The 18,679-nt window shown below is 33.6% G+C and overlaps 1 protein-coding gene and 4 non-coding genes across 10 annotated transcripts in view; 2 read left to right on the top strand and 3 right to left on the bottom strand.

Moving 5' to 3' along the window:
* The window catches only part of LOC6050782 (disintegrin and metalloproteinase domain-containing protein 10), a 199,274-nt gene that overhangs the window by 38,142 nt on the left and 142,453 nt on the right, over positions 1 to 18,679 (bottom strand). For all 6 annotated transcript variants that reach the window (XM_038251319.1, XM_038251320.1, XM_038251321.1 and 3 more), the window contains 2 exons: positions 6,676 to 6,869; positions 2,969 to 3,269 (listed from right to left, as the gene is read on the bottom strand). In XM_038251319.1, coding sequence (XP_038107247.1) covers positions 2,969 to 3,269; positions 6,676 to 6,869 — 495 coding nt within the window. The remainder of the gene's footprint in view (positions 1 to 2,968; positions 3,270 to 6,675; positions 6,870 to 18,679) is intronic.
* On the top strand, positions 3,418 to 3,500 carry Trnal-cag. Its single transcript has one exon. It is a non-coding gene; the product is annotated as a tRNA-Leu (tRNA).
* On the bottom strand, positions 3,602 to 3,674 carry Trnar-acg. The gene has a single exon. It is a non-coding gene; the product is annotated as a tRNA-Arg (tRNA).
* Trnae-cuc lies at positions 8,932 to 9,003 on the bottom strand. Its single transcript has one exon. It is a non-coding gene; the product is annotated as a tRNA-Glu (tRNA).
* Positions 13,086 to 13,158, top strand: Trnaa-agc. Its single transcript has one exon. It is a non-coding gene; the product is annotated as a tRNA-Ala (tRNA).

Genomic DNA, 18,679 nt, shown 5'->3' with positions numbered 1-18,679 from the left:
AAAAATCTAATTAAAGTAAAAAAGTATACAAATTTCGCATCTCTTGAGCATTTTTGAAAAAATACGGTATTTGCAGATCTAAAAACATAAATTTTCTAAAAAAAAAACTCTAATGAAAGTGAAAAAGCATAAAATTTGTGAATTTTTCAGAAAAACTCTCATAAAAGTAATAAATCATTAAAAAATTTCGCTTCGTTTGATACCCAGTATTTTTGGAAAATACGGTATTTTGCGAAAATTTTAGTATTTTACAAAAAAAAAAACAAATTAAAGTCAAAAAGCATACAAAACATACAAATTGCGCACCGTTTGAGCATTTTCGAAAAAAAATACGGTATTTTGTGAAATTTATGTTTTTTTTAACAAAAAAAAAAAAAAAGAATCTAGTGAAAGTAAAAAAGCATACATAAATTTGATTCGTTTGACATGTTGAAAATAAGATTTTTTTTTAATTTTTGTAAAACTCTCATAAAAGTAAAAATTTTTTTGGAACAATGTGGTTTTTTGTGTGAAAATTTTAGTATTTTACCAAACATGACTACAGTCATCCCTCATATTCGGAACAGTTTACAGATCGGCCAATGTTCAAAAAATCATAGAAAATCGATAATTGAACTTAATGATTCGCTTTTACCTTCATTTGAAAGCTTTTCTTGCGATCTTTCGAATGCTGTATCGAACAACTGCAAATTTTAACTTTTACATCAAGTTTTTGAAGAAAAACTTTGACCCTTGAAATCCACAAATTCGGAACACTTTTTTCTTACGGATGTAAACAAACTTTGATTCTCTCCAGGAGTACATATTTTCTACAAAATAATGACTTCACACACTGGAACCAATGAAACTCAAGCTTAATAATGTTTTATAAATGATCTGATAACTTTTTTGTGAAAATATCTGTAAAATTCAGGTGTTCCACAATTGTGGAAGGCACAATAACATCCCACAATTATGGAACAGGCAATTTGGAGGCAGTGTTTTGCAGCTCTGAACAAAACAGTCTCGAAATGCAGTTTTTCATTCAAAAAGAACTCCTTTTGCTAGTGAAATAACAGAGAATGTCCAAATAAAGGTCCTAAAAATAGAAGGGTCGCCAGAAAAGATTCATTTGGCATGCTATTGACAAATTATCACAAAAGTGTTCCGAATTTGTGGGTGTTCCGAATATGTGGGATAACTGTAATTAAAGTAAAAAAGCATACAAAACATACAAATTTCGCACTGTTGAAGCATTTTCGAAAAAATACGGTATTTTGTGAAATTTATGTTTTTTACACAAAAAAACTCTGATGAAAGTGAAAAAGCATAAAATTTTTTGTTTCGATATTCATGTTGAAAATTAGAGTTTTTATAATTTAAAAAATACGGTATTTTGCGAAAATTTGAGAATTTTACAGAAACACTCTCAAAAAAGTGAAAAAAATATCAAATTTCGCTTCGTTTTATACCCAGTCTTTTCGAAAAAATACGGTATTTTGTGAAAATCCGTAGTAACATTTCAATAGGGCGAATCTGCATTTGTAAACAAGCAGTCTATCCCTTTTGCTCAAGTGACAATTCATGTCACGTAAGAAAGGGATAAACTGTTTTTTTTACAAAAGCAGATTCGCCCTGTTACTACGGAAATGTTAGTATTTCGCAAAAAAGTCTAATAAAAATGAAAAAGCATACAAAATTTTGCTTTGTTTTATACTGATATTGCAAATTATGAAAGTTTGAGTATTTTCGATAATATTATGGTTAACAACTTTGCAAAAGATGCCCTTTTTGTTCCACTAAAATTAAACAAAAAAAATGCGATTTCTGTGACTGAAAAAATTTGATGCATTTTTCTATGCAACTATTTTTTCTGAAAACATTTAACCATGACCTATAACTTTGCCGAAGACATCAAATTGATCAGAATATTTACGTATCTTTTTTGTGTGGACAGCTGCCGAAATTGTATAGAGACTTGTATAAAAAACAAATGATGAAAAATGGCTTTTTTACATAGGAAATGTGTGACATAGTGAACAACATAGTGAACAAAAAAAAAGTTGATTTGTAAAAACTTAGAAAATTACTTTTTTATATGATTTTTTTTGCGAAAATTGAGTTGGATTAATTGAGTCCCGGATAAAAAATTACCATTTGATTACCATATTGGATCATACAATGACACTTTGAGAAATGGTAACTATTTGTGAAATCGTTTTTTCAATTTCCCAAAATTAAAATTTAACTATATTAAACTATTTGTGAACTGTTTGATTTAAGGTTACTTTTTGCCAAATAGTACTTAAACCATTTATTTACCATACAACAAACAGTTTTTTGACGAAAATAGTACTGAGTTTTTAAGGTTACCATTGCTAACCACCCTTATGCCAGATGGTTAAACCATTTGTGAGATAGTAAAAATTCATGCCAACCATATAAATACCATTTTTAAAATAGTAGTCAAACATTTTTGGAAATGGTAGTAACAATATAGTTTAAAGTTCAATTACCATATGAAAAAAAGTTTTTATATGGTACTTTTTTATGCGGGGTTGAGTTAATATAATGGACTACTTGTTACCAGCAGGTACAGGTTTTGGCAAGTTTTGTACTCAGAAACAGATCTTAGACAACACGAAAGTAAAACGCGCTCTTGCGTCAATCGAAAAAAAACGTGCCTTTGCTTTAAGTCTGCACTGAAAAAGCCACAAAAGCCACCGCCTCCGTAGAGCAACAACAAAACAGCTCAAAACACAAGCCCAATATAATAACGGCAAGAAACCACGGTTACAACCCCTTAACCATAGACTATAATAGAGACCGTGGGCAGACAGTCAGCAAGAGAGCTATTTGTTGCGATTTGTTATGTCTACGCCTTGTACAAAAAAAAACTAAACTTCTTTTTTCCTCGAACTTGCGGCGTTCCTCTGCGCTCTCACAGAGTAAAAAATTACATAAGAGCAAGCTAGCAAGCAGCACTCACCTTTCCTCCGGTGGCGGTACGGGTCGTCCACGTGCTCCTCCTTGTAGATGACCGAGTGGAAGGGCCGGTCGTGGCCGGGCACGTGGTGCAGCGGGTGCGTCTCCGGGTCCGAGCTGTTCCGGAAGTAGTGCTTGGCCCGCTCCACGTAGTAGGCGTCCCGGCCCGAGCCGGCGATAACCTTTCCCTCGAACACACCGTCGATGATCGCGCCGAACACGGTGCTGTCCCGGTCACCGATCAGCTCGCCCTCGTACAGGTGGGACGCGTCCACCTCGATTGGGCCCCCGTGCGGGCCATGGATCTGTGAAGGGGGAGGGATGGAAATTAGTGGACTTGGCCATTTCAAATTTCATTTAAAACGATTTTTAAAAAAGTATTGATTTCGACTTTTTGCAAGAATCGAAAATAAAACGAACGAACGATTTCACATTCCTCAAAGAAAATTACAAGTCAGGATGGCCGAGCGGTCTAAGGCGCTACGTTCAGGTCGTAGTCTACTCTGTAGGCGTGGGTTCGAATCCCACTTCTGACAATAATCTTTTTTTTTCGCATTGTTTATTTTTTCGAAATCACAGTCTACGTGAAGCTAAGCACTCTTTCATCTGTGACCAAAAAATGCAGTACAAAAAAGATCGATCCTGCCAGGATTCGAACCTAGAATCTTCTGATCCGTAGTCAGACGCGTTATCCGTTGCGCCACAGGACCTGTTCGTATCCATGTAGTAATTTATTGAACATTGATTATGGATTTGCTTGATAACGCGATTTGTGGGAAATTTCTTGCGGTGTTTGAACCTGCTGTAAAAAGGAGTAGTTTCACAAGATAGCACAAGCGACGAAAAAACAAATCTAATAACCTAAAAGTTCAAACTTATATGAAAAAAATGTCACAGGAAAAACTAATGATTTTTTTTTGAAGTGATAACATATTTATGAAACAACTAAGGCCCCTTCAAACTCAGACCAATAAATTTAACCCTCTACTGCCCAAATTTTTTTTTCGAAATTTTTTATTTTTCCCGTGTTTAGGAGGTCATTTTGAGCAACTTTTGTTCTACAAAAAACTTTACTTTTCTTGTTTTATATGTTTCTTGTTTTATTTTTAGTATTTTAATTCGCGTTTATCTTGTTTAGTTTCAGTTTGTTTTTGGTAGTGTTTGGCCTATTCTACCACGTAATATAATTACATTTTTCCTATCTAATTTTTTTACGTTTTTACAGTCACTTTTTCAATTTTTTGCTTGTTTTTCACATTTTCTGCTATAGAATGGCACCATCATCATTTAAATTGTAAAAAAATGAGTAGAGGCATAGTCTGGGACACTACAAAAATTACTGCATACTTCTTTTTACTTAAAATATAGGAAATATTAGTAACAAACACAGCCAAAGTTGACCCCTAAAAAAATTACATTTTTAAAAACATTGGCAAAGTCACATAAAACAAGTAAAACTTCCAACCCATAAATTTTCTAAAATTTTAAGAGTTCTTCTTTCCAATGCTTTTGAAAGATCAAAAATCGGTTGGAAAATGGACTTTTGGCGATTTTTCAGATCGAAGCCCGTCTAAAGGCGGGGTTAGGTTGTTAGGTTTACAATACTGCAAAAGAATTTTGTTTCGCTAAAAATATTGTTTCATTTTCAAAAAACTCATGATAGCAAAACAACTGAACTATTTCATTTTTTTTATTCATATGCCGTAACTTTAGCTTGTTTCATTTTTGTTTGACCTCTCGACCAAAGCTATAGCAGAGGGACAAAAATTTTGAATTTGCAACACTGATTAATAAATTACAAAGAGTAGATGTTCCTTATTTGGCCTATTTAAAAGAACAATTTAACCATTTACATTATTTTACCATATGTTCTGACATTTTGAAATTTCGTGAAAATATTTTTTTTGTTTTTGTTTTATTAAAATAAAAATGAATTTCAAACTGGAATGAACTTTAAAGAATTTTAAATGAAAAGTTTTTTTTGTTATTTATTACTTTTTAGAAATTGTAGCCAGTTTTCAATTAAAATAAATCCTGAAAATAAATTTTGCTCAAAATATACTTTAGTAACAAACTAACATTTCAAAAAGATCAAATATTAAATTTTAAACCCTTTTGAAATGTTAGAGTTGATTATGAGATATTGGCTTAAGGAAAAAAACTGTCTATCTAAGGGAATTATTATGGGAATTGGCAATTTTTATTGGAAATTTTATAAATTTTTTAAAAATATATTTTTCGGACTGCCATGTTTAGCTAAAATTAATCTCAAATGGCTATATCTTGAAAAGGATGCATTTTATCAAAAAATCTGTAAAGTACTTTTCGATTGCAAATTTGATTTTGAACTAAAAAAGTGAAGTAAAAAAAAGCGACTCAAATTTCAATTTTCAAAAAAAAATCAAGATTGTTGTCCATACTTTCCTATAGCTTAAACTTTGCAAAATTTTGTCCCGTAAAACATATAAAAAAATGGATTTTGAGAATTAAATTTTTTGAGAAAAAAAAGTTAATCTTAAACTCAGCGTTTTTTTCCGTGTAACATTTTTTTCTGAAAAGCTCTCATTAATACTTACAACTTTGCCGAAGTCACGAAACCGATTAGAAAATGTCTTCAAAAAATACAAATTTTCGAACATTTATAACTATATTTTTTGAATGATCGAAATTGTATGCAGCCCTGTACGGGTAGACCAATTACACAAAATGTTTTTTTGGTCATAATGAAGGCCCCTATAAAGTATGAGTCAATTAAAAAAATATTTAAAAAAAATCAGTTTCCCCTGCAATTTTGAATAGATAAGAAGAGATTTTCGATTCGGTATCTTGAGCAAAGTTGTAGGATATGATTAAAACTTTTCAGAAAAAAATAGGTACACGAAAAAAATTCCAAATGTTTTTATTAAAAAAAATATTTTTAAAAGTATAAATCCTAAATATTTTTTTTTTTATTTTGGATATTTTTTTTATGTTTTAGGTGACTAAAAAGCATCATTTGCGCTAGAGTTAAATCTAAATTATTGTCAAACAAATATAACAAATAGCAACCCGCATTTTTGTTAACGGAAAACTGAAAAAAATGATTGCTGAGAAAAAAAAAGGTTATTAACCTAAAAGGTTTTAGGTTAATAAGCTGATTTTTGTTTATCAGTGTTATCTAATGAGCTCTATTTAGTTGAATTCGTGATATCTTGAAAACTATTGGTTTGATTTCCAATGTTAAAAAATTAAACTTTTGTGAAATTTACTGCTCTGTGTAAATTGCATTAAAATAAATCTTTTCTCATTCTAATAAAACCATGGGTGAAATTTTATACTTCTGTCCACCTCTTAACTTTGATTAGAGTCGAGGGATATAAACTTCAAAAAATATGTCGTAGGAAATTTGTTGCAAATATTCATTATTTAAAACAGTTCTTTTTGTTAGGTACTTAACTTCCGAGATAATCTCATTGGAATAATATCAAAATGAGGAAATATCATACTTCATTATTTTTTTACATTTGGTAAAAAAAAAAATCTGATATGATTTCAAGAAAAAAAAAAACATGTGGAATTTTCGGAAACACCATTACTCGGGTCGAAAATTTAAAATATGTAGAACATTTTCTCAAAATGCATTTTGCATCAATTAAAAAAAATGTTTTAGTAAAATATAAGAAAAAAAATATTTGGCATATACTAGAAAAAACAAAAAAGGGGAATACTCACTTCTAACTTATCGCTAAATGTACTGAGATCTCGCCTTAGCCTAATGTTAAAATCTTTTCCGTGCGCCTTAAACCTAAGATGAACTTGGTGATCTTTGGTGACCGATCGCTTCGCCCGACTGTGACTAGCATGCAGATGTTTGTGGTCGTAGCTGAGGGTTTCGTAGTGGGATATGTATTCGTTGAGGGGGCGCTCTGCAAAATAATGGGAGAGAGAAAGAGAAGTTTATTAGTACATGACGTAACGTTGGTTGGCGAATTGGTTCTTTCAACAGGGGTGTCTCGTATCAATCGCGGGGAACGTGCCGCACATGGCCACTCGAATCTGGGGATGCACCACCCATCTGGTCAATTAGTGAGTGTGCCCAGCTAAACTAAATACGAGGTATGGGGTTTTGGAAATTAATTTCCGGATTTTGCAACACCGGGCACGGATTCTGCCTTCAAATGGGGAGGGACGGTTTAAAAAGTGGTCTGCCCTGGGATTGGCACATTCATTAAACATTGTTTAGAGGTTCGATGGAGCCGAGCAGGTGACTGATTTTCCAACCCCCTGCCCACACTAAACAATTTTCAAAATAAATGCATCGCCGCTGCTGCTGGCGTGTAAAGGCAATTAAGCTATAAATTAGTTATGGGGGCATTTGGACGACCGAGTCTGGACTGGAATCCAGCTGGATGACGGTTTCAGACATTTGTTTGATGTCTAGGGCGAAATGAGTTTGGGGTTGAAGTGGTCGTGCAGAGTTATGTGTTCGTGTGATGGGTTGTTGTTGGGAAATGTGCGCTTGTTTTGATTTTCTCAAAGAACGTTTATTTATAGCTGTTTAGTGGAACTGACCACTTTGTGCTTGATTCGAAATCCAAACGTGCTGAAAATAACTCATTGCTGTAACTGATTCTCTAATCAATAAATGTACGGTTATGTAGTTCGCGGTCCACTATTTTGCTTTACATGAAAAAATATTTTTGCGAGTAAACGTAATACGAGGTGGCACCGAATGCACTTCCAGCTGGAAACTGGTGCACACACTTGCTGATGATGTAAAACTTGCGGAACAAAAAAAGGAAAGAAAAAATAACAACAACAGAAAACTCAAGCTCAGGTGCAACTGTTCATCTCTTCCATGACCCAGTAATTCACAACAAAGCAGAGAAGGGGACAACAACAACAAAAGCATAACTACAACAAACGGCAACTTGCAGCTGAACATGTGCAGCGCGCACTCACAACTTGGTTGTCATATTCGGTTATGCCCCGGAATCATGAAACGTTCCCACGATCCAGGAGGAGTATTCGAGCAATTTGCAGTAGCATTGCCCTTGTTTCGTTACAAACAAGAACGCTGAAACAAGTAGGCGAAACCAGCGTCGAAAAAAAACTGTCAAGAATGCACGCGGGCTCATAAAACACAAACATGTGTGCTGCTGCTGCTGCACTCATAAAGAGTGACACAACAGTTGAGTTCCAAGAGTTCAGACGAATGTGTAAGCTTAGTCTCTAATATCAGTGGGATTTCTTTCATTTTTATTCCTTTAGCACAGTTCGACACCATTTTCAGTTTAACTCCAAAATATGTATTCTAAGATTTTCCTTAAACTTATAGTAACATTTCACTATGCTTCTAAGATATACCCCGTGGCATTTTGGTAGAATTGCATCTGTGCATCGTAGCACTTACACCGAATAATCCACTCCAACTCCTAACTGCATCTCTCTTCTGCTAACTGCTAACTTCAACTCTCAATTTCAACTCCCTCCTAATTTCAACTACCCTGATTCTAAATCTAACTTAGGCTTTTATACTCCGAAGCGTTTTTAGTCAAGACGCATGCGCAATATGTTTACCACGCTTCTCTACGGGAGTAGCTCAGCCACGTGCGTTTTGACTACACCGCGTTGATCTTGAAATCTTTCTGCTCGAAATTTCTCAGCAGGGATCCTGGCACAGTTCATGACCTTTCTGTTTTCGCTTTGTGCTTTTCCTTCCATCCTCCTACTGTGTTTATTTATGTCTTAACCTACGTGCTCCTAGAAATATGACACTTGACTCGTGTCAACATGTGTTAATGAGTGCATCTGAAGATGTTGCACTTCGTCTGATTGTAAAGACCAATGTACTTCTGACAAATTCTTCCCTGTTGGTCGAACTAAAAATCTAAATTTATATTCTGATTAACTGAGGGTCGCTACACGAACTTTAAAAAACTGCGATGGGAAAAAAGTTGCTCAAAGAATGTGCGACGAAAAAAAAGTTTCCCATACCGGGAATCGAACCCGGGCCTTCCGGGTGAGAGCCGGATATCCTAACCACTAGACAATATGGGACATGCGAGAGAAGCAAGAATTTTACCCAACAGCTTAAAGTAATCGCTCCGTCAATCAAGCGTCAAACACGAAGTTCGCTGAACTACATCAAAAAGCTGTAAACGTGAGATAATTTGATAATACTTTAAATGCAATCAAACAATTTATGGCAGTTTTCGGGCCCCGGCAAAGCTATTTTCGTGCACATTGTAGCGCGAGTTAAAGCTATTTTTCACGTGAAGTGTTCATCACAAAAAGAACATCAATAGGGGGATGGCGTCGCTATTTTTAGACCACGTTTTCCACTTTTTCTCATCGAAACCGACTACTTTATCGACTTCATTTTGCTGGGCGAGATAGGACGCCGTCTATTTTTAGACGATGACTCAGCACTTTTACACTCTTGCGCTTAAAAAAACCAGGTGGCAGCACGATGTAACGCCACGTCCCTATGGCTTGGTAGAAGCACGGGCGGGAAAAGAAATGACAGTGTTTTTGGTGGATGTAATGGCACTGTAAAAATTATGTAAATTTACATGTAAAACGATTTAAACTGGAATATACCTAATTTTGTTTTCGATTTTGATTTTTTTTCTAGGCGTCCTCATAAAATTAATTGGGAGATAAATTTCGACGGACTACGCCGGTAACCGTCCCCCACAGATATTGGATGTCTCGCGAGGTGGAGCTCCGCGACCTGGCAGAGCCAGTCGGTCACGAAGTTCACTCTGATTATATTTATACGATTTTTTTCTCTCTCTCTGCTGCTCCATCATCATTTTCATCGTAGGTTCGGTCGCTCATTACAGGATTTTTTTTATTGCGCCCAGTAAGCGAGATAATTACATTCATAATTTTACAGCAACGTTTTTTTCCCCCGCTGTCGAGCGTGGCTTTATATAATTTTTATCAAGGGTGAAGAGTGAAGGGGAGGGGGTGGCAATTGGAGGGTATTGAACTGGAGCGCGAGCTTCTAGAGCTTGACGAGGACACATTTGCTGCTGGAGCAGGCCACCAGACTTTTCTCCGCTCTTTTTGGTCTGGAAAATGTTCTTCTTTGTGACAGGCAACATGGCAGAGAGGCAGCAGTCAAGGTACCAATTAGTTACATTGTGTTTGTGTGCTTGGCATTTCACGGGACGGGACATGGTAAGCTGGATGTTGAACTGGGTGGACTTTTTGTTTTTGTTTGACAGTTGTAATGAACAGGCTTTATTTTTTATGCATTATTGGGTGGGAATTTAAAGCTATTATTGATTTTTTTCTTTGTTTTTTTTTGCTTGTTGATGGCGAGGTTTGACAAACCATAGAAAAAGATTTTTTTTTTATTTTTTGGAGAAAAAAAAATAACAAAAAAGACAAATTTTATGCATAAAAAAAGTTATTGGTTTTATTTTTCAAAAGGCTGAGAAAATTTTCTGTAAATTCGTCTACGAAACATTGACGCTAGTTCCTCTTGAATATTAGGAAACATTAAAAATGATGTTTGATGTCAAACTTTTTTTTTGAAAACAATAGTTTTAAACATGGTCAAAAAATCACTTTGAGTTTGATAAAACCTAAGAAGTGCACCACTGTATAAAAATATATATATACAGCAATTCCATTTGAAAAGAGCCTAAACCGAAAAAAAAGTTCTCCAATCGGGCTCAAATTTTTTCTGGGGGTTCCTCGGCCAAAATAATTAGACCCGTATTTTTTTGTTTGGCCATTAGGGTGGTTCGAAAAATGGCAATTTTCGTCATTTTTCGCAAAACCCACTTTTTTCATAAAATCATATCTCCGCGCCATTTCATCCGATTTTAGCTGTCTTAGACGCAAAAGAAAGGTTATGAGTTTGGCTATTTAAGAAAAATAGTAAGAAGTTCCAAAAATCTAGCTTAACTATTGAAAAAGTCGTTTGAAAACTTAAAATGGCGTTTTGACCGTGTCTGGACCAAAGAGCCTATGTCTGAAAATATTTTTATCGGATTCCTCGGAAAATATCACAAAACATATTAAAAAATTGGCGATGTCGAACCGTACGTTTCTGAGATATGATTTTTTGAAAATAAAAACTACGTTTTTTGACACAGGAAAATGACGAAATCGGCAAAAAATCAACTTATTTCACTAAAACTGCGATAACTTAAAAAATTCAGCGATGACCTATACATGTCTGGGTATCATTTTTTTTGTAATTGAAAGACGCAACGAAAATTGCCATTTATCGAACCACCCTAGCAAGATGTAGGTCTAATTATTTTGGCCGAGGAACCCCCAGAAAAAAATTGAGCCCGATTGGAGAACTTTTTTTTCGGTTTAGGCTCTTTTCAAATGGAATTGCTGTATATATATTTCTTTTTGATTTAAAATATGATTTTGCTCCACAAGCAAAATCAATTTTGACACTAATTTCTGGCATTTTTGAACTAGAAATCTTTATTTTCTTCGATAATTATTATTTCACCACAATTTTAAAAGAAAAAAAAAAAACATGGGTAATTTGATCGGTTACTGAATATTTTGATAATATGTTTACCAAAATTGTACCAAGGTTTAATGGAATTATGTAAAATAATAAAAAATGTCTAAGACCTCATGAAATTATAGAAATTATTAAAATAATTGAAAGAAGGAACATTCACAAAATCAAGGTGAAAAAATATTGCCAGAAGTTTTTTTAATTAATCCTTATCGTCTTGCTATCTTTATTCGTATCTCAGATTGTGTATGGCGTCATCCATAAAGTATGTCACGCTAAAATTGGCCAAAATTAACCCCCCCTCCCCCCTATGTCACACTTTGTCGCGCTGGCTCCAACCCCCCTTCGAAAAGTACGTCACATTCTGATGACCTCCCCCCCCCCCGCCAAATTGATTTTTTGAATAATTATTACATGATTTATGAATAGGATTATTTGTAAATTCGGAGTTCCATCGAGAAAGTTGTTAATTTTTACAGGTTGTTTTTAGATTTGTATTTTTATTTTGTTGAATGTTGTAGTGATAGAAATAGCCATCAACAGTTTTTTTAAATCTAATGATTTAAGCATATTAAATCTATCATCACTCTATTTCTTAATGTCTTGTGTCGTGTTTGATTTATGAGTAAATTTTATCAAAAAAAAACTTTTTTTAGATATATTCTTTGACTGAATTTTCAGTATTCAGGAAATAGTCTAGCGTGACGTCACGGTCTCATGGACCCCCCCTCTCCCCCTTGTCACACTTTGTCACGCTTGCGACAACCCCCCCTCCCCCCCTAGAGCGTGACGTACTTTATGGATGACGCCTATCGAGTCTTGTTGAGAAATTCTTTGACACATCAGACAACGATTCTTTTTTATATCGAAATCATAATTTATGTGAAGTATGTACTACTTAATTACAAATTGGAGCGTATATTTTTTGATTTTTTTTCCAAGTTTTTTAAAAGTCATGTTTTTTTTTGAAAAACTGGCAACACTGCCAAATAATTGTAGTGCAAACTTGTGCCACAGCTCAAAAGATATAATTTTTGTCAGCAACATATCCAAAAATGTGATTTCCAAATTCATAAAATTGTTTGACTTTTATTTCCAATTCTTTTTTTTTAATTAGGATTTTTTCGAAAAATTGGCAGCACTGCCAATACATTTTTATAACTTTGTTCCATAGCTCAAACGATGCCATTTTTTGTCAGCAACAAATCCAAAAATAAGATTTAGTGTGAAATTCAAATTAAAAAAGGGGAAACATTTTATATAGAGCGTAAATATTTTTTTCTAAAAAGTAGTAACCTTTTTCTAAAAAGGTCCTAACCAGGTCCCAGAACCGAAAAGGACCTAATAAAAATATTTTAAGAAAAAAATATCAGAAAATCCGTTCTTAAGATATAGATTTTTGAATGTTTTACAAGACCTTTTTACGACGAACTAATTATGAAAAATATCTTCTTTCTTGTAGAAAAGGTACATAAACATAATGGTACATATTGAGTATAATATTCATTAAAATTTCATGAAAAAAATAGATTTGAAATTCACGGTTTTGTTTAAGGTAGGGCACAAAACAATTCTTTTTTTCAGTTGAAGAAACAAAATAAAGTTGATTTTCAATTAAATAAATCAATAAATTTCACAAGGGGATGTAGCTCAGATGGTAGAGCGCTCGCTTAGCATGTGAGAGGTACGGGGATCGATGCCCCGCATCTCCAGATAATCCTTTTTGATTTGTTTCTAACTCAGCCAGTTGATTTGCGGAGGGGCTATCGAGTGGGGGAAATCCAATTAAATTGAATGCTCTCATCACGACTGTCGGGAGGTATTGAATAACTGCGTTCACGGTACAGATCAACGCACACGATTTATGGCCAGTTGGTCGAATTATAATCCAACCAGTTGCGGGTTGCGTTGACGGGCAAAACCAGTTGATCATATTTCCCTACACTGCTGTGACGGACTTGGGACGGGACGAGAACCGTGTTTCGTGGGAGGGGGGTCGCTGACTGTTACACTCTCGGATAATGAACACAATTACGTAATTACTTCGAGCAATAAATTAAGCGTTGAATAAAATATGAGATTTTGAGGCGCATTTATGCTCATGTTCTCAGGGCTTTAATTTTTATTTTCCGCTGCCCTCAGCTTAACAAAAGCATAAACGATGGCGCGAAAAAATACCGGTGCATTTCCTCAGGCCCAAAATGAGAGGCAAACATTTCACAGACAATTGAATTTGCTAGTTTTTAAATACTTAAATAAAATCGAAACACAATGTTATCATTATTCTATAGTTTGTTTTCAGATTAAATTAAAAATAATAAAACTTCAATTCTAAATCCACTTGTCTATGCCATTCGTGAGTCCAGCTCCCACACGATTTCGTTACCATAGCGCACTGCACATAATCTGCTCAAATTTAATGTGCATTCATTTGTGTGTTATAATTGCAATTGCACTAATTAAAATTACACCCTCTTTCCCTGTCTCCCTCTGGCCAGCAGTCGCCTCACACATGCACCTGGAAGGGGTCTCACACTAAAACGCTCAGAAATGATGGTTGGACATCGCTTGTGTGCAAAATACAGAAGCATTGTGGGGGTCGTCCATAAAGTACGTACACACAATTTTAGAAGTTTTTGCTCAGTAAAAATTAACAAAAGTAAAAAAAATATCATAATTTTTGAAGTGATATTACAGTATTTACGAATGACCCTCCAACGGTAGCTCGCCAAATCCAATTTATGCTATTTTAACGAGCCCAAATGGGTTTTAAACGCTGCTGCTGCCGCTACTCTATGGTCGTGAACCAGGTGAACCCGGAGGGGCCCTTCCCCTCCCTAGAGGACACCTCTAATGCAGTAATACCTGTCACAGTACAGAAAGAAAAAAATGCAAAGAAATTTAAAAATTTATATTTAAATTAAAAAATCACAAAAACTTTTGATCAAAATGAAAACAAAATTAAATTTCTGTCAGCCTTTTTTTCTCAGTGCAAATTTTAAACTAGTGCTATTGATGTGGTGTCTGAGTAGTGAATGGGAAAATTGGGTTTTGTTTTGCTCCAACCTTTATTTTTGGGTGGATTTAGCTAGTAACATTGGCAACGGGATCAGGTTTCGTAACGCGAAAATAGAGCGGTCTGCACCAGCTAGTGTATGCGGTGGTGGTGCCGTATTGGTCTTTACCACCCCTTAAATGGAATAATCTATGCACGAGAGAAAAAAAGGTTTGGCAGCCATAATAAATTCAGCAATATTGTTTGGAACAAACAAGCTGTTGTAAATCGATGAATTTTCAATTGTTGCATGATAAAGCGTCGATAGACAATAAACAAACAGTTATTAATTGAAGTTTGTTTTGTCTGCTTTTGATATTTGTATATTTTATAACAATCAATCTATTGTAATCATTGTAGACGAATACAATAAACCAAAACAGAACAAGCAAAAACAAATGTTCAAAGAATTCAAATTAATTTTTATCAATAGAATTAAAACAAAACAGGTGAACATTTTTAATTGAAAAAAGAAAAAAATAATTCGCTCTGCAGTGCTTAATTATGTAGAAGAAAAAAAGTATTCCAGAAATCGTGAATTTCGTATCATAAAAACGTGAATGATCGCGATATTAACTTAACGAATTTTTGAGCTATGACTGATGGGTACAAATAATTAATAAACCGTGAATAAAAAATCATGACTTACCATGATCGATATCGCTAGTAAACGTGAATAACGTTCATGACTTCATTAAATGTGTGCATGCGGTCATGAACAAATTTCATGATTTTAGGAATAAAAAATCATGATTAAGAACAAAATAACGTCATGATTCGAATTCCCGGACGCTTCGAAACCCGGACACCTTCTCTTGTTTTATCAATTATTTGGATATAAGTTCGCATTATGAATGTCAAAACTGTGTTATTTGATGAATTCTAACATTAACTTTCATTTAATGTTTGTTTAAACGCTGTAGTTAATGTCAAAAAAATTAAATAAAATAAAATTATAAGATTACCAAAAATGCGAAACATTTCACGTGAAATATTTCATAGGCGTCCGAAGCACCGGGAAGGCAAAGCAGAAATTTATGGTTTTGATTTCCTTAAATTCTAGCAAATTTTTATATAAAATATCGATTGTTTTGATGTTAACAGCTTATTTGAGACCTAAAGAATGCCATTCACTAACATTTCAAAAAAAGTGTCCGGATTTAAAATCAGCTTTTATCAGTGTCCGGGATTCGAAGCACAACAAGTCATTTTAATTTTCAAATTCAGATGAAAAATTGTTAGAAAAGACATATTTTGCATGCATTCTCTTAAAACTGACTCTTTATACTACATCCTGATGATATTTCTTCATTTCTAACTTATTAAATGAGTTTTTGTCAGCTATAACGAAAATGATATGCTACTAAGTGTCCGGATTTCGAATCATGACGTTATGATGGAGATCTTAAAAATGTTTTAATCACAATTTGGCACTTACTTCACTTTGCATTATGAAGGCAGTTTCTATGAAAATTCTTAGATCAAATGATTTTTAAATCAAATTTAATTATATTGACAAACTAATGATGCAAAATGGCTTCTTTGGGTATACTGAAGGCACAAAAAAGTTTCAGCCGGATTGAAAAATACAAAAATAAAAATTTATAAAACGACCGATTTCGTAGAGAATTGCTCAAGAATAAACATCAACGCTTTATCTTCAAAATGCAAAAGTGTCATGTAAAATATAAGGGATGTGAGTAAATCTCAGCTCTTTTTTGTTTTTTTTTTCTGAACTATTTGGCGTCTTTGACAAAGTTAGGGTTATGATTAGGACTTTTCACAAAAAGGCACACGAAAAAACCATATTTTATTTCACTTTTTACTACTAAAACTTTAATTTCAAATTAGTTTTCTAATTTTCGAAATTTTTTATATGTTTAAGGAAACTGAAAGAAAGCTTCTTCTGCGCTTGAGTTTCCTTAGTGCAAAATCTGGTACTGGAGATAAGGGTTTTTTAAATCATAATTTTTGGAAAAAATCGAAAATAATGCAAACTAATTTTTAAATGTCAGAATCATAAGCAACTCAATACTTTTTTTGATAGAGTGAATTGAAGTTACAGGCAATTTAGATGAAAAATTTCGAAACATGTTCAATGTTTTGAAATTTTAAAATTATTTATGACTAATATTTTTGAAAGGCAGGGCAAATTTTCAACATCTATCTTTTTTAACATTGTTGATCGGACTGCTGGTTGCGGAGATACAGCTTCATAAACTTTAATTTAGTGAAAAATGGGGTTTTCTCAGTGTCATCTAACTGCCCCTCATTTTTCAACTCGTGATAACGTCATGATTCGAAATCCGGACACTTAGTAGCATATCATTTTCGTTATAGCTGACAAAAACTCATTTAATAAGTTAGAAATGAAGAAATATCATCAGGATGTAGTATAAAGAGTCAGTTTTAAGAGAATGCATGCAAAATATGTCTTTTCTAACAATTTTTCATCAGAATTTGAAAATTAAAATGACTTGTTGTGCTTCGAATCCCGGACACTGATAAAAGCTGATTTTAAATCCGGACACTTTTGCTTCGAATTCCGGACACTCGTTTTTGCTAATGAATCGCACAAATTTGGACTGAAATGTTAGTGAATGGCATTCTTTAGGTCTCAAATAAGCTGTTAACATCAAAACAATCGATGTTTTATATAAAAATTTGCTAGAATTTAAGGAAATCAAAACCATAAATTTCTGCTTTGCCTTCCCGGTGCTTCGGACGCCTATGAAATATTTCACGTGAAATGTTTCGCATTTTTGGTAATCTTATAATTTTATTTTATTTATTTTTTTTTGACATTAACTACAGCGTTCAAACAAACATTAAATGAAAGTTGATGTTAGAATTCATCAAATAACACAGTTTTGACATTCATAATGCGAACTTATATCCAAATAGTTGATAAAACAAGAGAAGGTGTCCGGGTTTCGAAGCGTCCGGGAATTCGAATCATGACGTTATCTTGGAAACTATTGGTTCGATTTTCAATGTTGGAAAACCAAACCTTTGTAAATGTTCTCCTCTCTTGTATAAAAGTAAACTTTTGAAAGGGTTAATAACATTTATTTTGGACTTTTTCAAATGTTGCGCTAGATTTTTTATATTTCGAAATATTTTTATAGAAAACAGCAGCAAATTTCATAAAAAATACATTTTTAAACATTGAAAATGGAACTTTTATAAAACTTTTGAGATATTCAAAATAACAATCTTGGATCTGTGGTTAGTGTCTGCAATAATTTACTGGATACTGAAAGTCGAAAGAATAGAATATTTTCAATGATAAATTTGTACATAAGAACCAGAAAAATCATATCGTAAAACATACGTTTTCTGTTCCATTTTGTTTTTTGTCTGTTTGACTAAAATTATGTTTTTTTTTTACTTATTAGAAGTGCTGGTGTCAATTTTATTCAGGAAGATAAAAACACAAAAACGAAACACATTGTTAGAATAGAACAAAATATTTAACAAATTTCGAAAAAAAAATGGGAATCTATATTGAAATTGATTCAAACAATGTTCAGATTTTTAAAGTTTTTTTTTTTTTGGGAGGGTGATCCAGCCGCACATTGTTGATGTCGAAACCTCTAAACTGGGCCCTCGTCCTGTCACGTCCGTCAGTAGTCTTGTCGTACATTACAACTAGAACCAGATCTGCTAATGAATTAGTACACTTCGACCAAATAAACACTGATGCTGTATGGATTTGACTCTAGAATAAATGCACAGTTGTGTGTTATTTATAAGTCCAAAATGTTCAATTATTCATATAAGTCCAAATTTTCATTTGCGGATAACTACCTAACTTGAATTGAATACAAGATTTAAAGTAACATATTCGAAAGCTACTCTTATCTCAAATCCCCGACATTTTAATTAATAGCCAAAAAATCTAGAACGTTTCTTTTAAAACCTGTCTGGCTTCTTAAAAAAAAAAAAAAAAACAAAAAAAATAGATTAACATTTCATATTTTACAACAACATATCCAAAAATGTGATTTCCAAATTCATAAAATTGTTTGACTTTTATTTCCAATTCTTTTTTTTTAATTAGGATTTTTTCGAAAAATTGGCAGCACTGCCAATACATTTTTATAACTTTGTTCCATAGCTCAAACGATGCCATTTTTTGTCAGCAACAAATCCAAAAATAAGATTTAGTGTGAAAT

The sequence above is a fragment of the Culex quinquefasciatus genome, chromosome 2 (assembly GCF_015732765.1).
Source record: "Culex quinquefasciatus strain JHB chromosome 2, VPISU_Cqui_1.0_pri_paternal, whole genome shotgun sequence".
In the NCBI taxonomy this organism is placed as follows: domain Eukaryota; kingdom Metazoa; phylum Arthropoda; class Insecta; order Diptera; family Culicidae; genus Culex; species Culex quinquefasciatus.
The sequence above is the reverse complement of the archived record's forward strand: the minus strand, read 5'-3'. Positions and strand labels throughout refer to the sequence as shown.